This window comes from Aspergillus sydowii (assembly GCF_001890705.1).
Source record: "Aspergillus sydowii CBS 593.65 unplaced genomic scaffold ASPSYscaffold_18, whole genome shotgun sequence".
NCBI lineage: Eukaryota > Fungi > Ascomycota > Eurotiomycetes > Eurotiales > Aspergillaceae > Aspergillus > Aspergillus sydowii.
This window is the reverse complement of record NW_024467876.1, coordinates 505,448-525,189: the sequence shown is the minus strand read 5'-3', so window position 1 is coordinate 525,189 and position 19,742 is coordinate 505,448. Positions and strand designations below refer to the sequence as shown.

General features: G+C 52.3%; 11 protein-coding genes across 11 annotated transcripts; 6 read left to right on the top strand and 5 right to left on the bottom strand.

Moving 5' to 3' along the window:
• Positions 1 to 225: 225 nt before the first annotated feature.
• Positions 226 to 1,467, bottom strand: ASPSYDRAFT_164003 (TauD/TfdA family dioxygenase; the record flags this gene model as incomplete). Its single annotated transcript, XM_040843216.1, has 2 exons — positions 226 to 880; positions 926 to 1,467. 2 exons carry the CDS (start codon positions 1,465 to 1,467, stop codon positions 226 to 228), a joined length of 1,197 nt encoding a protein of 398 aa, XP_040696773.1.
• Positions 1,468 to 2,256: 789 nt separating this feature from the next.
• ASPSYDRAFT_95328 (RTA1 domain-containing protein) lies at positions 2,257 to 3,290 on the top strand (the record flags this gene model as incomplete). The annotated part of the gene is made up of 2 exons (XM_040853108.1): positions 2,257 to 2,991; positions 3,045 to 3,290. 2 exons carry the CDS (start codon positions 2,257 to 2,259, stop codon positions 3,288 to 3,290), a joined length of 981 nt encoding a protein of 326 aa, XP_040696772.1.
• A 207-nt stretch (positions 3,291 to 3,497) lies between these two features.
• Positions 3,498 to 6,524, bottom strand: ASPSYDRAFT_62590 (Zn(II)2Cys6 transcription factor; the record flags this gene model as incomplete). Its single annotated transcript, XM_040850142.1, has 4 exons — positions 3,498 to 4,433; positions 4,486 to 4,791; positions 4,839 to 4,924; positions 6,500 to 6,524. 4 exons carry the CDS (start codon positions 6,522 to 6,524, stop codon positions 3,498 to 3,500), a joined length of 1,353 nt encoding a protein of 450 aa, XP_040696771.1.
• Positions 6,525 to 6,881: 357 nt separating this feature from the next.
• Positions 6,882 to 7,649, top strand: ASPSYDRAFT_82846 (putative short chain dehydrogenase; the record flags this gene model as incomplete). Its single annotated transcript, XM_040851176.1, has 1 exon — positions 6,882 to 7,649. The coding sequence occupies one exon, from the start codon at positions 6,882 to 6,884 to the stop codon at positions 7,647 to 7,649; it is 768 nt and encodes a 255-aa protein (XP_040696770.1).
• ASPSYDRAFT_51628 (bifunctional metallophosphatase/5'-nucleotidase) lies at positions 7,604 to 9,668 on the bottom strand. Its single transcript, XM_040848332.1, has 2 exons — positions 9,402 to 9,668; positions 7,604 to 9,346 (listed from the first exon to the last, which is right to left on the bottom strand). Exons 1-2 carry the CDS (start codon positions 9,520 to 9,522, stop codon positions 7,833 to 7,835), a joined length of 1,635 nt encoding a protein of 544 aa, XP_040696769.1. The 5' UTR covers positions 9,523 to 9,668; the 3' UTR covers positions 7,604 to 7,832.
• A 534-nt stretch (positions 9,669 to 10,202) lies between these two features.
• On the top strand, positions 10,203 to 12,025 carry ASPSYDRAFT_51627 (isocitrate lyase/PEP mutase family protein). Its single transcript, XM_040848331.1, has 3 exons — positions 10,203 to 10,278; positions 10,340 to 11,103; positions 11,226 to 12,025. Exons 2-3 carry the CDS (start codon positions 10,662 to 10,664, stop codon positions 11,741 to 11,743), a joined length of 960 nt encoding a protein of 319 aa, XP_040696767.1. The 5' UTR covers positions 10,203 to 10,278; positions 10,340 to 10,661; the 3' UTR covers positions 11,744 to 12,025.
• On the top strand, positions 10,273 to 10,483 carry ASPSYDRAFT_95324 (uncharacterized protein; the record flags this gene model as incomplete). Its single annotated transcript, XM_040853107.1, has 2 exons — positions 10,273 to 10,278; positions 10,340 to 10,483. The coding sequence occupies 2 exons, from the start codon at positions 10,273 to 10,275 to the stop codon at positions 10,481 to 10,483; spliced, it is 150 nt and encodes a 49-aa protein (XP_040696768.1).
• ASPSYDRAFT_163798 (lipase family protein) lies at positions 11,780 to 12,776 on the bottom strand (the record flags this gene model as incomplete). Its single annotated transcript, XM_040843195.1, has 2 exons — positions 11,780 to 12,470; positions 12,547 to 12,776. The coding sequence occupies 2 exons, from the start codon at positions 12,774 to 12,776 to the stop codon at positions 11,780 to 11,782; spliced, it is 921 nt and encodes a 306-aa protein (XP_040696766.1).
• A 1,321-nt stretch (positions 12,777 to 14,097) lies between these two features.
• ASPSYDRAFT_95321 (uncharacterized protein) lies at positions 14,098 to 14,514 on the top strand (the record flags this gene model as incomplete). The annotated part of the gene is made up of 1 exon (XM_040853106.1): positions 14,098 to 14,514. The coding sequence occupies one exon, from the start codon at positions 14,098 to 14,100 to the stop codon at positions 14,512 to 14,514; it is 417 nt and encodes a 138-aa protein (XP_040696765.1).
• Positions 14,515 to 15,909: 1,395 nt separating this feature from the next.
• Positions 15,910 to 17,436, top strand: ASPSYDRAFT_95320 (MFS transporter; the record flags this gene model as incomplete). Its single annotated transcript, XM_040853105.1, has 1 exon — positions 15,910 to 17,436. One exon carries the CDS (start codon positions 15,910 to 15,912, stop codon positions 17,434 to 17,436), a length of 1,527 nt encoding a protein of 508 aa, XP_040696764.1.
• Positions 17,437 to 18,747: 1,311 nt separating this feature from the next.
• Positions 18,748 to 19,199, bottom strand: ASPSYDRAFT_51622 (uncharacterized protein). Its single transcript, XM_040848330.1, has one exon. The coding sequence runs from the start codon at positions 19,193 to 19,195 to the stop codon at positions 18,845 to 18,847; it is 351 nt and encodes a 116-aa protein (XP_040696763.1). The 5' UTR covers positions 19,196 to 19,199; the 3' UTR covers positions 18,748 to 18,844.
• Positions 19,200 to 19,742: the final 543 nt, after the last annotated feature.

Below are 19,742 nucleotides of genomic sequence, written 5' to 3'. Positions count from 1 at the left end.
GAGTTGATGCTCTTCACATCTGACCTTGGATGGACGTGGCAGCCAGCAGAGACCGCCATGGACTCTGGGCTTGAGCACACGGGACTACATCCCTGGGTAGGGGGTACGCACCTGCAGAGCGATAGACAAGAGCAGGGTGGCTCATGGGGGCATCAATTTCCATTTCTTTCATAATGGTATCAAGATATATACATGAAATACTGCTAGCTACTAGCAAGTGATGGCTTATTCTGCATCAATAGGGCATTTTGGTGGTTGGTTGTTTACTTGGATACCACCTCTCTTCTTGTTGTCGGTGTCGGGCAACGGGGTCCTCCACCCGCCCTCACTCTGCGGCACTGCCAGCCACAACCTCATTAGGTGTCTCTGTGGTCGAGGATTCCCCTCCTCGTCAACCGAACCAGGGGGATAATCGGTGTACGCAGTGCGCGCGTGGAAAATGTGGGGGTTATGCAGAAACTGGATATCACCTGGTTCAAGGATCATATGCAGCGCCAGCTCTTTGCAGGTCCGCTCCAGCACCTCCATGGCATACTTCTGCTTATCAGAGAGAGGTGGAATCTGCGCATCAGGACCGGAGTTGAATCGTGCCAGCGAGGTGGCATTGTTGGGATCGAACTTGCAGTAGACCTTTGGGTTTTCGCCGGTTTCGAGCCACATAACTGCACCCCGGTACCAGGGTTGCTGTCCGCTAGACACCTCGCCCTTTCGGTCGAAGTACCAGTTTGGTTCGGCCAATGTCCTGACAACGTCCGGGTGGTCACGCTGTAAGACATTGTATACGTGGTGAGTTGAAGCGATGTCTGACTCTCCTCCGGAAAGCGACTTGGCGATACACAAAAGACCGACCATGTCGCCGGCGTCCGTGTGAAAGTATTGCCTGCAAAATTAGAACTGTTATTTGAGGGACGACGGTGAGACCAACCTGGCATTTGTTCGGTAGATGCGGACTTTGAAAGTCTGTGTAGGGTCTTCTCCGAGATCCTTGACGTGGCCGAGGACATGGCCACGCCCGTTCTGACTGACGAAGTACCCCAAGTACGTCCCCAGCCCCATATAGGCGGCAGCGGACTTGTGGAGGCCCCATTGCCTGACAGGCAGGTTTCTGAATCTGTAGAATCCTTTGCCATGGAGCAGGTCCTCGCGTAAAGCATCCATTCTTTCGGCCAAAGTAGGAAGAGGGAACAGAGCGCGGGTGATACCCGTCAACGGCGTGCCAGACTCGATGAAGGCGTCCGCCGCAGCACTGATCTCGGCGACCTCGTCCGCGGTGAAGGAGTGCGTCCAGCGCTCAGGGTTATCCCGATACTCTGCAGAATCCCAGACCGTTGGGCCGGTCATTTGCTTGGGAAATTCCTCATAGGGCCGGACAAGCGACCAGTCTGCCTCGTGCATCCCAGAGGTCTTGAGACCATCGGGGAACAGCGACAGCGGGACCGTTTCGGTTGTAGTTACAGTAGTCGACATTTTGTGAATTGAGAATGACAGAGGCCAGCACTGTTTGACCGTGAGGGGGTTGGAGAAGCATTTATACTGCGCTGGACTGGAGTGCGTCGTCTCGGCTGGAGTGTCGCTTTCGTGCTCCGTCCCCGTCTCGTCTGCTTTTCCGACGCTCCAAGCGACGATCCATGCAACAAACCCACTGGATGTCGCCGCTATTCATCAGGATGGCAGGAAGCAAGTCTCTCTTGACATTTAAACCGTCTTAAACCGCCTGCAAATCACACAGGCATTTGATGATTTTCATCGCAATTCAAGAGTTACTGTAGTCCGTGCGGGAAATAGCCGACGCTCCATCCGATCGGATTCTGCACCGTCACGCCATTCAGCCTAAAATATGGCAATCATCACTCCATATGCTTCATCAAATTTGCTCGTGTGCGTCATTGCTCATTTGATAGCCCTAGAGTAAAGCTACGGCGTCTACCTCGAGCTAGTGCATATTGCAAATACTGCAGAGAAAGTGGCGGATGGCTGTTGACAGCTGGGGCAGGCTGTGCTCGCATTCTAAACGAGCGCCAATCACATCGCACGCTTCCACTAAATGTTCATGCCTGGATGCTTGGCCTGACATCCTCGCGTCTGTTTTATGCTTCATGGCTAACATGAGGAGGGCAAGAACAATGCCCGGATACGAGGTAGGGCTTGGTGCAAGGCAGAGTCACCCCTGATAGCGCCATATAAAGGAGCTTTCAGCCATGGAGAACCATCGACACGATAATGACCTTATAGCTTTGTGATTTAAAGCTTCACAAGATGCATGCCAGCAAATGGTACTCCGAAAAGCGCGAGACTGCCCCTGACGACGACACAGACTGGAGCGTCTTCTTCTATACCCCGTCCCTCCCGGCCTCAATCCTCTTCGCAGTCCTCTACCTGATCCCATTCGTCTACCACGTCTACGTCTCCTACATCGCATACCGAAGTGGAAGATACTTCCGGTACAGCTACACCCTTCCGCTCTTAATCGCCGCCCTTGTCGAGGTGAACGGCTACAGCCAGCGCGCGGCATCTAGCCAGAATGTCCAGGACATCGGCACATTTGCTAGTTCCCAGACCATGATTGTCCTTGCACCTGTACTTGTTTGTGCTTCGCTGTATATTCTGCTTAGCAGGATTATCCGCTCAACGTCACCTGAAGCAAGCGGCCAGCCTGACGACGACCAAGTAAAAGGAGGCACAAGAGTTCTCGGCGGATACGTGAAAGCGGCCTGGCTCCCGAAGATCTTTATCACGCTGGATATCGGGGCTATGATCACTCAGGGCGGCGGTAGCGCCGTCGCAGCGGCAGGGGAATGGAAGGGTCCGCTAGAGAAGGCCGGTACGGGGATCTTGATCGGCGGGTTGGCACTACAGCTTGCAACCTTTTCCGTGTTCCTGGTTGTGGTGGTAAAGTTTCATCATGATTCTTTGAAGGATGGTGTTCTGGCACAGGAGGATGGCATGAAAAGGGTCCTCTTGGGGGTTTATATTGCAGGGTTCTTTATTATGGTATGTCGTCCCCTGACTTTTCCCTTGGATGTGTTCATTGATGTTAGTGACAGATCCGATCCATCTTCCGACTGATTGAATTTGCGTGCGGTACGGATTCGTATATCATGACCCACGAGTGGCCGATGTATGTCCTTGAAGCGGTGCCCATGTTCGCTGCCTTTATGGTTCTTGGGTGGTACCACCCGTCCAGATGGCTTCCTTCGTCAGCTGCAGGAGAGTCCAAAGCGAGACAGTGGCTCAAGCAGCACCGGCGCAGGAACCTCCCACGGCAGGATGAGAGCGTTGCGAGTGTATGATTTGCTGATAGGTGGGATTGCGTTTCTATACCTTCTTTGCATATTCCTTTTTAGAGAAGACGCTGAAGGGTATCAGAAGGGTGATATTTAAAGAAATCACGGCTGATATGTTGACACATAATAGCATAGAAAGACTGCCTCATACCGCCAGTGGTTTTTTAGTCGAATGGTATTTCGATATGATACTGGATCGCCACGCTGGTACTGTTAGATATTGTACATTTCTAGTATATCCTTTGATACCCTCCCACGCAACCACTCCACCAGCCCCTCCAGCTGTCTTCCCCACTGCGGAAAACTCCCTCGATGTCTCTCAACCTCTGGCAACATATCCGTCGCCAAATACCCCAGCGGCTCTTCCACCAGATCGCGCATATCCCCAGGCAAGCCGGTATAGATAGCGTCCGCCCAGCGATAAATCAGAAAATGGCCACCCCCAACCCCAAGATTCCGTCTCTTCATCAGCTCCGCATAAACAGGCTTCATAAACGAGTCGAGCACAATGTAGTGCATGAATAACACGCGCGAGACATGGTTCCCAGGGGCAATGAACTGCAGGAACGCAACATTATCCAGCCGCGCCCACTCAGCGTATATAACAACAAGCCGCATAAACGCGTGTCGATGCGAGAGCAGCAAAGACGCATAAGCCTCGCGCAGCGCATTATAGAAACAAACCTGCGCCTCGGTGTCCAGCAACGGCCGTAACCGATCCAGCGCAGCAATGCAGGTCTCTACCTTCGCCGCTTCACATACTGGATATACGGCCCCTGGGAGCCATCCTGTGATCATCTCGCCCATTTGCTGCGCCGACTTGACATTCTTGAATAGCCGGCTTTCGCGCGTTTCGGGCTGTGTGAAGTACCAGTCCCTGACGAGGCCGCAGCCGCGCACCATGACGGCGAAGTCGACGACGCCGTCGCTCATGTGGTGTGCTTGGAAGGTGAGCGTGTAGCAGGTTGCGAGGGCGCCGTCCATTTCGAGGACTGTGGCGTCGGCGCCTTTGGCGATGGTTGTGCTGAGGGATTGGAGGGCCTGGCTGCGGTGGGCGATGGCGGAGGGGTAGTGCTGTTTGCCTGAGGGTGAGGTTAGGGAGCAGTAGGATGCGCCGAGGGAGAGTATGGCATGGAGGAGATGGGGACACTATAAATGTTAGTTTAGTCGTCTCCTTGAGGCTGGAGAGGATGTGTAGTACATCGTGAGCGAATGCAGGTATCGTGGATAGCCAGGATTCCTCATCGCCGAATGGAAGATGTGGCCGGGCGTCGACAAGAAAATGATGCCAGAACCGCAGGTCATCGCCCGTGAAGGAAGTTAAAGATATCTGAGGAGTTGACAGAATTGAAACGCTGGAGGCTGAACTAGATGAGTCTGTAGAGTACGATGACGCCGGGGTTGACCGTTTCTGCGCCACCACTCCGCGTTCCGGGTCCTCATCTGGATAGTGGCAGTCTAAATCTTTGCGAATGCAGTTGGCGCATGCTGGTTTCGTTTCCTGGCACTGTCGCGCGGTCAAATTTGGGACTGCGTCTGGGGTCCTGGTCGTACCTTGACCCTCCGGTTCTTGCAACTATAACAGCCCCGACGGGACTTTGTATGCGGTCGTTTCACACGGTTTATTCGAGGATGCAATACTGGTGTTTTGGATATAGTATTGATTGGTTCTTCGCTGTCGAAAACAAGCGGTGACTGCGTGAAGTAGTTCGGGGAGTCCTGTGAATGATCCATTTCCACGGCAGCAATTTCTATATCCGAGGACAGTCTCGAAGCCAAACGTGTAGTTTGAAAGTGATAAATCCTAAAGCAACGAAGACTTTCAGCTCGTGGGAATGGTAATGGTCAATGGTTATGGTCGACCAAGGAGGCAGCAGTTTTCTTGGGCAATACGAGCTCAGCCCACAGCCACAAACCCAGCCAACAGCTTATTTGTCAAATATTCCTGATAAAAACAGTTCCCTAAAATCATCGGCAATGGCCGATTGGTGCAGGATAAATTGGATGGTTTATAATTGGATTGTGCGTGGTCAGTTTCATGGGAGTTTCGACACAGCGAGCCCTGCGAAAGTGTGGTCTTCTCGACCTCTGCCTGTCTGTGATAGGTTCTAGGACAAAATTAACGATATAAAATCTGAAAGGTACGAAGGGACAGAGACAGAGATTGTAACTGTCCGGGTAAATTAGGGGACGAGAAGAGAAGGAAGAATACTGGCAACTCCCACCACAACGGACATGAGCCTCATGCTGCAAACCCAATGACAGCAAGACCTGACTACCAGCCAGTCAGACAAACCTCTCAGTCGCTCATGGATGGTTGCCACGTTGCGATGGCTCTGATTGGGAATCTAGGCCCGAGAAATACGAGCTGGGCAATGGGCGTTCCAAGGAACCAGACTGGCCTGATGCAACAAACAAGTGGAAGAATCTCAGCAACATCCAGTTTATCTGCTTACTGTATCTTGCCTGGCTGATTGTAATACGATGCACATATCAAATGCCGTTTTAGTATGCTGGAGTATGGCAAGATAGCTATCAGCCACATGGTTAATGAGGAGATATGTACGAACTATACTATAGTTCATCTAAAGATGGGATCCCTTCTTCATACTAAGGCGCAATACCATCCCAAAATCATCATAACTCCGTAAAACTCCGGCTGCCCGTACGTGACGAACCCATATGGTGTATACAACGCCTCGCGATGTGGCCGTGCATACGCAAGCACCAGCTGCGGGCTTCGTCGTCGTCGAATTTGTCTTCAATGCTGATGTTTCTATCGCCCATGAGCACTTTGAACGTGTGTTTCTTGCATTGCTAAGGATTGGTGGATTGGTACTGGGTGACGGGCCAGAATCTGTTGGGAGAGCCAGGCTCTGTTTGGGAGGCGGCTGTTATGCTTCTTGTATCTGACAAACCAGCCAGTCTCAGCCCTTCGGAGTTGAGCTGATGTGGAAATAGATCAGTGGTATCTCAGCATGCGGAGGGTCTGGCTCAAAGTTCTTCAGTGTGGGTTTAGCATCGCTAGACTTTTTTCCGTGGGTTCATTCTTCGCACCAAAGGAAGATAAGTCGGCGTCATGGACCATGACAGGCTATTCCGAGTGCTGCTGGCTTGTCTCGTTCATCTGCACGAGCCCTTCTATCAGTCTGATCTAAGAGTACCTCCCATTCAGTCCTTGTCCTCAGGGTTAAAGGTTACCAGATAACTTCCACCTTTATCAGGGCTGACCTGCAGCATGCTTACTTGAACATTAGCCAGTAGTATATCGGAGCAGTTTTACCAAGGTTGGGCAAGTAGCTTGGCCTTACCAGTGACTCGTGGACTACATCCCCTTGGGTTCTTTCATTGGCTGGAGACTGGGTTGACAAGCCTCAATACGAGGTCTATACAACGCCCAGCATCAAGATACCGGGCTTCCATCAACTGTTCTCCGCACGGACATGATTAGAAATTGACACAACTGAAGGCTTTGAAATCATTTTGACGGAGCTGGAAGCCGAAAGAATGCCCCGAGATCAGTATATAAACCCAAAGAAGACTGAGGATGAAGGGCTAACATATCATCCTTGCCTCCGCACTTAGATATCCAACGAAATGGCCACTTACGCCAACAAAAAAGCCGTAATCATTGGTGGCACCCATGGCATAGGCCTCGCAACTGCCGAACTGCTCCTAAACTCTGGCGCCAAAGTCCTCCTAACAGGCCGCAGCAAACCCCCCATCGAGACCGCAAAAGCGCAGCTGGGAGAAAAGGCACACATCATGCAATGCGACATAACATCCCTCGCCAACATCGACAATCTCATCTCAGAAACAAAAGCCATCTTCGGCAACAGCCCCCAGCTCGACTTCCTCTTCATCAACGCCGGCTATGCCCACCTTGAGCCCTTTGCCAGCGTCACCGAGGAGTCCTTCGCACGGACATTCAACACGAACGTATTTGGATCTTTCTTCGTCGCGCAGCGCTTTGCTCCTCTTGTCCGCGACGGCGGCGCAATCGTCTTTACATCTTCTGTCTCGGCGAAGATGGGATTCCCTGGTATGTCGATGTACAGTGCCTCTAAGGCGGCCGTGGGCTCGTTGGTCCAATGCATGGCGTGTGAGCTTGCGTCGCGCGGGGTGCGCGTTAACGCTGTGACGCCTGGGTTCATCAAGACACCGACGATGGGTGTTTCCGGTGTTACGAGGGACCAGCTTGTAGCGTTTGAGGAGGAGGGGTCTAGGCTTACGCCGCTGGATAGGGTTGGGAGGGCTGAGGAGGTTGCGAAGGTAGCGGTGTTTTTGGCGTTTGAGGCGACGTTTACGACGGGCTGTGAGGTCTTGGTTGATGGGGGGTTGATTTCTTTTCAGAGGGGGCATTAGAATATATCATAAGCTTTGCCTGAGATGTGATGTTTACGGTTACTTGATACTGCTCTATCTCGCAGTGAGTCAACACTGCTGCTTCCAGCCCTAACTCCACCATTGTGTATGTCAGTTTACAGCCGACACCCGGACAGGATGCTGGATTAGTTTCATATCTATAGGATTCTTATCTAGTCAATCCTACACGACTCCGTCGCTTTCCACAACTCTCTCTTCAAGCCTGGGCGAAAGTGGCGTCCGCGCAACAATGTACTGCGTCAACACCTCGTCCTGGGTATCCAGCGTAATAAAGTCATCTGTAGCCTCAAAGATATTGTCGCCGCCGCCTGCCAGGAAGTCGAGGGTTACAACGCGATATTCCCGGTCATCGTCGATGGCCTCACCGTCGATAGTAACATCGACAATCTTGCTACCAGCCTCGTTCTGCGGGTTATACTGGATAAGCACACCACGAGAAACCTGGAACCACGAGGTGATTTCCTGGTTATTAAACTGATTGACATAAGAAACCGCACCCTCAAGCACCTTCCGCAGATCCGCTCCAGAGAACTGCAGCTCGACAATGGCATTTCCAAAGGGAAACGCCGTAAGGACTTCGCCGCGGGTGATCTCGCCCTCGTTGATCTCAGCACGCACGCCCCCGGCATTAATCAGAGCCAAATCAGGCTTCGCATCGTCTGTACCCGCGGTCTGGTTTACGCGGTACTCCAACATCGCGTCCGCCATGACCTGGCCTAGCAGACAATCGCCCTCCTGGCATGTCTCCTGGACCAGCACGGCGTCCGTGGTGCCGAGTACTTCGGCGGCAAAGTCTGCAAACGCCTCGGCCCACTCCTGGATCTTGCCGTCGAGCTCCTCGTCCAGACGCGTGCTGTTGTCCATGTGGATTGGCGCGCCGTGGTACGCAAGGGCGTGGCCCTCGTGGTCGAACGTCAGGTCAATAGCCCCCAGGTACTCTCCCCAGCGATAGGCCGTGACGATGAAGACCTCATTCCCCTTTTGATCCTCGACGATGGTAGGGTACTTACCCTTTGCGTCCTCCATATCCCCGAGGAGAGTGTGGGAGTGGCCGCCGATAATCAAGCTGAGACCTTCGGTTCGGCCGGCAAGTTTCTGGTCTTCGTCGTAGCCGAGGTGAGATAACAGGACGATGCGGTTGACGTCTGTCTTGTTGCGGATCTCCCAGATGGCCTTCTGTACCTCCGGGATGGGGTCAAGGAATACAGTCTTGTTGCCGACACTGGATATACCCGGCGTGGTGGGAGTCGTGGCGCCAATAACAGCGATCCCATGGTTCTGAAAGACGTGGTAGTTCTTGATCGTCCTGTTGAGAGACTTCACCTGGCTCTTGACATTACAAGACACAACAGGGAAGGTGAGATTGCGCAGAAACTCGCCCAGCGCTTCGTCGCCGCCGTCCCACTCGTGGTTACCCAGGGTCATGGCATCGAACTTGAGGTCGTTAATAGTCTCAGCGATCTTCTCGCCGCCGTAGTACTGGTAGAAGAGAGTCCCCTGGAACTCGTCCCCGGCATTCAGCCACAGGTTATCAGGGTACTCCTTGCGCAGCTCGTTGACCTTGGTCTTGATGCGCGCGTAGCCGCCATAGCAGCCCTGCTTTGGATCTTCGCAGGTGGTTCCCGAGGAGGAATACTCGTCCAGATGTGCGTGGACATCGTTGATGTGGAAAAAGGCTGTCCGGATTAGCTTCATTAAATTATAAAATAAAGGCAAGGGAGATTCACGCACAGACGTTGTAATTCCCGTCGTTATCCACAAACCGCTTGGCGAGGCGTCTGCTGTAGAGGTAGTCGTCGGCCAAAACAGTACCAGCCACCGCGAGGGCAGCCAGAGACAGCGAGAGCTTCATTGGGTCAGAGTTCAAAAGTCAGAACCTTCAGCAGCCTTGTGTGCAGGAGACAAATGGAGGACGCGTCGCAGGTAAATACGGGAATGTTGGACTGCAGGATCAGCGCCCAGCCACCCTGGATGCTTGGCTGCGATACACGTGGGGAATGCAATTGGCTATGCGAATGTGATGTAGCAATCTACTAGTATTCTTGGCTGCATTGTTATTATAAGGCTCTCGGCTTTGCATCAAAAGGAAATTGCTCCGGAGTATCTTCAGGTGAAGCTGAGGGGTGAATCTTTGGATTGAGTCGTTCGCGGAGATAAAATGGTAGACATCTGAAAAATATAAATATGCCTAATATAGGTAGAAGTATCCGATAAAGAATAGATATGTTCGGTATTTCCTTACAATATTTCATCCATAACTGTTGCAAGGACTTGGTTGCTGGATTTAGGGCATGTGCAGGACAAATCGTGGAAACAATATAGAGAGTCACCCAAGTTCTGCCTCAGCTCGTTCGACTGGCTATTTACTGCGAATAATATAAATGGACACCTGCTACTGGTTTACAACTCAGCCTCGTGCTCGGCTGACACGGCCATTTATCTTTCCTCAGCCTTGCGACACTCTCATATAAATACAGCATGGTTGCCCTCGAGGCTGTCTGTCACCTCTTCCATTCTTGAACATATCTCCCACTTTTCCATCCAGTTGAGCTGTAACCTCAAATAAAGCTTAAGTCCACTATCTGACTAGTTAACACAGGCCATGGCTGTATGTCCCTCTCATCCCATAGTTATATCTCAAGCCCTAACTCAGTGGCTGACAACAGCAGTTCCAATCCGGCACGCGAGTCCGCTACCAGAGCTATTACTACATCGTCATCGGAGACGCAGAGCGAGGCCGCGTCCTGATCCAGAACGAGAATGACGCAGAGGATATACTTCGGGTCGATCCTGGGAGTCTGGAGAGGGTCTAATCTGCACCGTACATACACTGTATATACAGCGTACTGTATCTGTATCTCAGTTGATGTCATTGTCATTTAGTGCGGGGACATTCGAGCATCCCCGCACCTTAACATCTACCATCCACCATCTTATTACCAACTCTCTACTCTACCAACATCGCCCTTAACTACTTGAAATAAAATAAAAATGGCAACCCCATACGCATTCCCTTTCCCCAAAGCCGAACCACCACCCCCTCTCCCCAACACCCGCGGCGCAATCCCCGCCCTCCAAACCAGCCACCTCCGCAGCCTGATGCTCTCCGCATACCGCGACCGGTCCAAAATCCTCGCATTTCCCTGTAGCTACGACGGCCTCTCCTCGCGTCTAATCGAAGAAGCCGGTTTTCCCATGCTCTTCCTGTCCGGCTTCGCAGTCGCCAGCTCCCACGGCCTGCCGGATACGGGGTACATTGCGATGGCGGAGATGTGCGACAAGATCCAGGAGACCGTGCGTGTTTCGACCCTGCCGGTTATGGTGGATGGCGATACGGGGTATGGCAGTCCGATGAATGTGAAAAGGACCGTTGAGGCGTTTGCGGCTGCGGGCGCGGCGGGCGTTATGATTGAGGATCAGAGGTGGCCGAAGCGTTTGTCTTCCTTTCCTTTCCTTTCCTTTCTTTTCTTTTATTATATTTTCCTATCATGGCCTTCCCGCGCTTGTTTCTTTGTTTGTTTGAGATAAAGGAATGAGATTAATGATGATATGCAGGATGCGGACACACGAAAGGTAAATCAGTCGTATCGAGAGGCGAAGCATACGCCCGGATCCAAGCAGCCTGCGACGCGCGCAACGAAGGCCGAGACATATTCATCCTCGCGCGCACAGACGCCCTAATACACGGCTGGGACGAAGCAATGGCTCGTGCGCAGAAATTCAAAGAGATAGGCGCGGACGCGGTATTCATAGAAGCCCTACCGGACCGGGAATCGATGAGGCGGGCCGTGGCGGAGCTGGAGATGCCGATGCTGGCGAATATCATTGAGGGCGGGATGACGGAGAATCTGTCTGCGAGGGAGCTGGGCGAGATGGGGTTTGCGGCGGTGGCGTACCCGTGGACGCTTGTTGCGTCGAGGTTGAAGGCCACCAGGGAGGCGCTGGAAGGGTTGAAGAGGAGTATCCTAGAGGGAGGGCCGCCGCCGATGATTCTGGGGTACGAGGAGGTCTGTGAGGGCGTGGGGTTTGATAAATACTGGGAGAGGGAGAAGAGGTATGCATATGAGGAATAAACCGTCTATACTATATACCACCCATAAACCAAGATGTTACTCCAGATCCCTCTTCAGAGGCAATCCAGGCCCCTTACAAGCATCCACCAACTCAAAATACCACCGATGCGAATGAAACGCCAGCAAGTCAGGAACACCAGGGATCCCCTGCCCCGTATTCCCATCAAAGTTCACCTCCCCGTGCAGCACCTCCACCTGCCCAGGCGTGACCGTCACATTATCCGGCGCATTGATCCAGTACTCCGGGCTAACATGCACATACCCCATCGCCAGCAACGGCAGTTTCGGCACGGGGTCATCCGCGTGTGTGAATCTGTAATTCTTGCCCTGGTCCGTGATATACTGCGCCAGCGCACGGTTACCGACTCGCGGGGAGGCATACGCATACAGCGTAGGAAACGGATACTCCTCTTCTCGACCGCGGATATCAGCCGCAGCGAGAGTCGCAATCGCGGCGCCGAGACTATGTCCGACAACGACGAGCTCGTACCCTGGATTCTGCGCAAAGGCCGTCTGGAGTTGCTCGAGGATATCGTCGCGCACGTTGGCCCACGAGTCCCAGAAGCCCATCTCGGCTAGGCAGCCCTTGCAGAGGTCTGGGTTTTTGAAGAGGAAAGCAGCGTCTGTGACCCAGTTGCGGATGGAGTACGAGCCGCGGAAGGCGAGGACGATGGTTTTGTGCGTCGGGTCTGTGGCGATGAAGCCGGCTGTGTCGGTTATTGTGGTGCTGGGTTGTCGGTCAGTATATACTGTACTTGGAATAGATATATATAGATAGATATAGGTAGATGTGGAGGGCATACTTGGAGAAGCTGTAGATGATGGTGGCACCGGCTTCCTCAACGTCCGGGCAGTTGTCCGTCGAACAGCTCACCTTGGTGCCTCGTTCAGCGGTATATTCGGCCTCGCAGTATGTGGCAGCTGCATACTGGACCCAGAAGGTGAACTGGGACAGTTCACTGGTTGAGACGGTATCTGCTGGATGGACGTCAGGAATGTATGCCAAGACACGCAAGGGGTGGACAATTGACATACCTCGAGGCTGAATGGGATTAGGAGCAGCATGGCCAAGTGCAGCCGCAGCCAGCAGGGTAAGAATGGAGAAGCGCATGCTGGTACACACTGTACAACTCAGCACAAGCGTTGAAACTCAATTGCAGCTCCTGTCCGTTCTCATGCCGGGACCAGGCCCTTTTATGTCCAGGGCTGACCCGCCGCTTGCGTGCATGCTGCATGCTGCACCCGGCATACAAATGTCGACGAAAGGCTTTTCTGCAAAGTGCGAGACCAACCGAGGCTTCTGGGAAAAGCAAAGATCGAATCTGCAGAAGACTATGTGTGGGCCTGCCCCATCGAGTCGCGCTGACCGATGGATCGGTGATCCTAGGGTGCCAGCTGATTTGGTTGTGAAGCTTGGTCCACCTGGCTTTGGAAACGAGTGCTGTCAGTATTAACTAGTATAACCTTGGGTGTACTTCTGTTTTAACCGAGTTTGTGATGGTGACTATGGCTTGGGGGATATATCCTGTTCTACGCACCGCCTCGTGCTCACACTGTCATCTAACTGTCATCTAACCTGTGAATATTTCTGCACAATCCATATTCCTGAAGTCTCATGACCAATTCTCAATCGGGGTTCGGAGTTTCCACCGTGTTTGTGGGGATATGGGGTCGCTGGGGAGGCGCGAAGGAAATTTAGCTGTGAGTGGTGAGCCCTAGTTGCGATGCAAGCCATGTGGGCTCAGTGGAGTCCCAAACTCCCAAGAACTCAACTCTCACATGCAAGGCTCTCGCACTCGTAGGTGGAATCTGGGAAGCCTGAAAATTGGACTACCATTCTTCTCGTTGTCTCGATAATTCCTCTGTTCGTTTTTGTTTCTTTGGATAGCAATGCTGCCAATGGAGGACGTTAAAGGCGAAGCTGGTAGTCTGCCTTGGTGAACATACTAAGGATACCCTGGGGCTATAAGTTATATCTGTTTGTTATAGGTCATGAAATCAAGGAAATAAACTGGAATCAGATCTTCATTATCTGCTGTCACCCCAGGAGATATTCCCAGCCCAGCCGAATGATGGAAGCCGAACAACGGTCAATTGTAGTATCGCAACTGCATCGTATCATGCCATACTACCGGATCTGCATCCATCTGCATTATTCCAGCCTTTATTCCGTTAAGTATTCAGTTGTCCAGTTATCCATCTAATTGATGCTGTATGCTGTGTGCTTTGTGCTGTATGCGATCACGTGAGAGCTCTGGCATGACGTCATCCAGGAACGGGCGATCTGCCGCCAGATTTTGTGAGATTTTGTCAAGTTCAGAGAGTCCGCAAGAACTGCATATCCTCACGACAAAATGCCCCAGAAACTGTTCATCCTCATCTACAAAGGCGACCCCCTCGACTACTCCGAATACCGCCACACTGCCCTCTACTTCCACTTCCCCTCCTCGCGCAGCATCATGCACGTCGTCGGCTGCCCAGGCCTCTTCCGCTACGCCAACAACATCGACACCGACCCCTCCGTCATGGGCAGGCTCGCCAAGGTCGTCCCCGTCACCGAGATCCCAACAGACATCGGCGAAGACTCAATATCCCAGACCGTTGCGCGCACCCCGATCCGCAACGGGCGGCTCGATCTGGACTGGAACTGCCAGAACTGGGTCGGCGATGCGCTGGCGAGACTGGTTGAGCGCGGGTGGATTACGGCGGAGCAGCGCGGCGTGGCAATTGATAAGATGGCGGATGCTTGTTTGGAGGCGGGGGATGATTGAATCTTCTATCTGTTATATGCATTGCATTGTGTTTTGCGGTTGAAATTAGCGTGGTTCTGTATCATACTATGATTCCCGGCTTTGGCCAATTTGATGATTGGAATGACATGACATGTGATACCCTAATGGCTCTGGACTCGAGTATAAAGACAGTATAAAGACATGATGTGCATCTTCGCCACTCCTTTAGCCTGACATATATTGAATTTGAGACATACCGAAGGCCTGACCATGCATCATCAGAACATCCGAGATGCTACGGCTGTGATATTGTCCCTGGAATGGACGTCCAATCAAGCTCTCTACTCCATCATAACTCGGGCTTGGGTATCCAGCATTCTTGGGTGTCCCACTTTCCTGAAGCTTAAACGGACTTGGCTTCTGATGCGTTCTTTCCTTGGGCACAGAGTTCCTCCTTGGAAGACTCCACTGGCTTCTGAGTACACGGCGATCCAGGCTATAGCCTAAAGTAACTGATAAACCAGATGCGGAGGCACTCCGCGGTATCAAGAATCAAGCGTCACCTGGCATCATATGGCCATTAGATGTGATGTGCTGGAGCATACCTAGCCGAGCTGTCAATATTAAGCATGATCCCAGATGCGGATATTCTACGCTTCTCGCAGTAGCAAGGACTGGTAGCAAATTGACGGTTGTTATTGGAGGTTATTGGTGGCGATAGCAGGCTAGCCACCAGCCATGTATGGTTGGTGTAGCCGTCTAGCGTCCATCAGTTATACTATACATATTCTGCACAACATACTGTGCGAATTTATATGATCCAAACCAGACGGAGACCCACAACAATTGTCGGTCGAGAATAAATATTGAATACTGATGCACTGCATGCCAGCAAGCTAGCAGCCCTATCCGCCGGAAAGATGTTTATCAAGAAAAGACTTTGGATCGCAAGTTCAAACGTGATGCGAGTCTCGATCCGAATCGTCGGATATACGGGAATCCCTCGGAAATGAAACAGAGAATCGCCCCTCGGAATTGCTGTCTCGGGTTAATAGTGGGACTGTGCGGATATACGGGACAGACAATTCTAGACAGGCTGACATCCCCTTATCAATCAATGTGACAGCTGCAAGGCATTCAGCCCCCCATTGGCCAAACCTTCTGCATCGGATATCAGATTGATACCTGGTCCGACTCGGATTCATGAATCCGGTTCCAGCCTAACCATATTTTCGACAAGTCAAACACGAGGCGTATGGGTGAAGTAGGTCACGTCATTCGCTTCTCAGCGCCGTTGAAACTGTGGACCCGGCCGAGAATTCTTTTCTTCAGCGCCGTTTCGCCCCTGACCTCCTGTATCAACTGCGTGTCAGGTTTGCTTTAATATCAGTCACTACCCCGGACTTCACCATCCAAGGTAACCGGCCAGTCGCCATGGATGAGGAAGAAGGGAAGAACGAGCTGCAGCCGGTCAAGACGAACCAGTCCATCGCGGACTCGTTCTCGGTGCCGCGCGAAATCACTTTCGTCATTATAACATGCATGTCGCAGTTCATCACCCAGGCCAATGTCGGTATCTGCCTGTCGCCGCTGGACATCGTCGGCGCATCTTTCGGCCTCAGCAATGGGCCCGAGCTCGCCTGGTTTTTGGCTGGATACTCCTTGACTGTCGGCACATTCATCCTTGTATTCGGCCGCTGCGGGGACCTCTTCGGGTACCGCCGGATGTTTGTTATCGGGTTCCTGTGGCTGTCGCTTTGGTCGCTGGTTGCGGGGCTCAGCGTGTACTCGAACCATATCCTGTTTATCTTCGCACGGGTTCTGCAGGGCTTAGGGCCTGCGATGTTGCTGCCGAACGGGCTGGCCATTCTCGGCGCAACGTACGCCCCGGGGAGGAAGAAAGACATGATCTTTGCATTGTTCGGCGCGACGGCCCCCAATGGTGCGATTGTCGGGGCAGTATTCGCAGCGATCTTCTCCGAGTTTGCCTGGTGGCCCTGGACGTACTGGTCCATGGCCATTGTCTCCATTGTCTGCGCGGGCATCGGGTATCTCGTCATCGAACCCATCCGGCACTCCAAACCAACCGACAACGCCTTTGTGAGCCTCGACATCCCCGGCGCGTTCACTGGCATCACCGGCCTCGTCCTGGTCAACATCGCCTGGAACCAAGCGCCCGCTGTCACCTGGGCAGAGCCCTACGTAATCGTCCTTCTCATCCTGGGCGCTCTCTTCCTAGCCGCATTCTTTGTCGTCGAATTCAAATACGCAAAGCACCCACTCATCCCGTTCCACGCCTTCTCGGCAGACGTCTCTTTTGTGCTTGCTTGCGTCGCAACAGGCTGGGGCTGCTTCGGAACCTGGATCTTCTACAGCTGGCGCTTCCTCCTCGACACCCGCGGCATATCGCCCTTGCTCGCCTCGGCCCAGTTCTCCCCACCCTGCGTCTCAGGACTCGTCGCCTCCTGCGTCACAGGCCTTCTCATGTCGCGCATCCGCCCCGCCTGGATTATGTGCATGTCCCTGACGGCATTCACCCTGGGCACAGTCCTCATCACCATCGCCCCTGTCCACCAGACATACTGGGCGCTGACCTTTGTTTCCCTCGTCATCATCCCCTGGGGAATGGACATGTCCTTCCCCGCTGCGACGCTGATGCTCTCGAACGCCGTGAAGCGCGAGCACCAGGGCCTCGCCGCGTCACTTGTCACGACCGTTGTGAACTACAGCATCAGTTTGAGTCTCGGCTTTGCGGGCACAGTCGAGAGCCAGATCGTCCACGGCGATTCGCCTGAGGAGAGGCTGCGCGGGTATCGCTCCGCCCTGTATTTTGCGATTGGTCTTGGTGGGCTGGGGCTTTGTATCAGCGTGCTTTACACTGCGAGGAGTTATATGAAGAGCCCGCGTTCGGCTCCGAGTTCGAGTTCCAGTTCGAGTTCGAGTTCGAAGACGGCGGCGTAGATCAATCATCATTGATCGGGTGCATAAAGATTATTTCCATAGACTTAGACTTAGAAAGAAATAGAAGCCCTGTCTACTCTTCGGAGAAACCCTTGACAGTGATGGCGGAGAGGTGACTGGAGTGAAGTGAAGTGAAGTGGAGTGGCTGTTGTGTTGTGTTCCTCCTTCTGTCTTCCTGTCTTCTTCATCTAATCCCCTCGTCGTTGTTTTGCCTCGTCTGTTCTTCATCTCGCCTTTGACAATCGCGCTCACTAGGGAAGTGTGCTTTGCAATCACCGTCTCCAGCCCTTACTCCGGTGACCCGGTTATGCTCAAGACAAGTGTCGTTCGGTGCGGCGCCAGCCATGACTCTTAGTATCAGTGTACCGAAATGATAAGTTTGAAAAGAGTTTCAATTACGCCACTCAAGTGTTTCGTACAATTGAGGATACCGCCCTGAGTCGTACTGGCGCGTTTGGGAAAAGCCGTATGATCAAGATATTGTTGCATATAAGCTATGCATGGACCAAGTGTGCCGGAATAGAGAACGCCTCGGCCGTCGGGGCCGTGCTGAGGATGATGATAACTATCCCAAAATTCGCCACCAGGATCGATACGTATCTCTCAAATCGGCAGAGAGCATGGGCATAGCACAGGGAATACGTCACGGCGTGTTCCCGCGGAGGTTCAACCAGACCATTCGAGACAAGTCAGCGACAAATTTTACTGATTGGTTTACTGGCATTTATGATGGGGTATGGTATTGATTATTTATCTATATGGGTTTAGCCTTCTCAAAGCAGGCGACTGTGAGCTGAGAGCTGAGACTGGACGTCGTTAGAGCTGTACGCAGTGGACTCCATGCAGTACAGTAAAGCCTGGTTATAAATTGATGAATTGAATGGCATCCACACGCTATTTCACTGTACCCAGAATCCCTGTATAACAATTTAATGTGAATATATCTATTTACGCTATGTGCACTATATTTGATTATACATCGACATAGTTCCCCTGTTAGAAAGAGGACCTTGCTCTCTATACGACATGCCGCCAGGTGTGCTGGCCACTCAAGTATCTTATTTTACTGCAGTTATTGTAGCGCTCAAACTTTCCTAAAATTCCGTCTGGAATGCCAGAAGAGTCAACATGATTATGGTTTTCCGCCTACCCAGATCTGGGAATGCTATATAATATATCCACGCCTAGCCGAGCATATAATCTGCGTACAGAAGGGAAAAGCAAAGCTTTCTTGGGTTTGGATATTCTCTGATAGTTGAAGTAGAACAGTAAGTAGGTACATAAGAGAAAAGCATGTCACTGTAATAAATAGGTAGTTACAAAAGCTAGTGCACACAATGAAATGATATAGACATGGCACAAAAGACACCATGGAGAAATTAGATATGGGCTCGGGGGGCTGTCCGCTCTAACCACAGGCACATTTCAACATGGGGTTCTTCTCTTGCTGGTCGACTGGGAAGCAGTCTGTGTACCTGTCACAGCGACCACCGGGCTCACCGGAATTGGGGCTTGCCTGTGCAAAGTTGTCATGGCCAAGGCCCGTCTTGTATGACCAGCACCAACTGCCGGCGCCGGAATCGCAGGCGTGCCAGCATCGGTTATTCTTCTTGTTGTAGCCCCAACGCTCGGTCAGGAAAGAGCATGATTCTGAACGCTTTTCAAGGGGGTTGACATCAGTTGCCGGGGAGCTGGCCGGGGAGCTGGCGACAAGGAGTGCCTGCGAGAGAGCGAAGAGGACACTGATAGAGAACTTCATTTTGCTGGATATAGAGTTAGTGAAGAATACTGGGAATGGCTATGGATTGTCTTACCGATCTGATAAATCGTTCAGGCTAATGAGCAAAAGGCAGACCCTGGAGGGAGAGGAGGGTAATCAGAAATGGTTACCCAGCTAGGATACTTGATTCATCTTATACTGGCTGTACAGAGTAGCCCAGTCTCGGGCAACCTGCTACAAGCAGTCCTTCATACCAAATAGGGGCCGATATGTTGACCATTTGATGTCCCCAATGTAAGCCACTTTTCTTCCTCCATGCCTCTGATATTGGACAGTATAGTATCCCCCCCACTTTCCCCCCTGAATATACCGCCCTATAAATACGAGGCGACGATCGGGAGCTTTTACAGACACATTGCTCCATCTGTCTGCGTTGCCAAGGCACATGTCTGGGACCCTGGACTCTTGAAGATTGTTTAGGGCCGTAAGCCGCAAGGATGATCGACACAAAGTTTATTACAAGGGGCCCGCGAGTGCCGTTATATCTATTCACCCTTCACGGTGATATCCGAGCCGCACAAGAAGC

Bases quoted from the DNA above. Each gene is read 5' to 3' on its own strand.
- ASPSYDRAFT_51628 (XM_040848332.1), bottom strand. From the start codon at position 9,522: ATGAAGCTCTCGCTGTCTCTGGCTGCCCTCGCGGTGGCTGGTACTGTT. The intron at 9,347-9,401 runs GTGCGTGAATCT...TAATCCGGACAG, and splicing joins CGACGGGAATTACAACGTCT to CCTTTTTCCACATCAACGAT.
- ASPSYDRAFT_51627 (XM_040848331.1), top strand. From the start codon at position 10,662: ATGGCAACCCCATACGCATTCCCTTTCCCCAAAGCCGAACCACCACCC. The intron at 11,104-11,225 runs GTTTGTCTTCCT...GATGATATGCAG, and splicing joins GGATCAGAGGTGGCCGAAGC to GATGCGGACACACGAAAGGT.
- ASPSYDRAFT_51622 (XM_040848330.1), bottom strand. From the start codon at position 19,195: ATGAAGTTCTCTATCAGTGTCCTCTTCGCTCTCTCGCAGGCACTCCTT.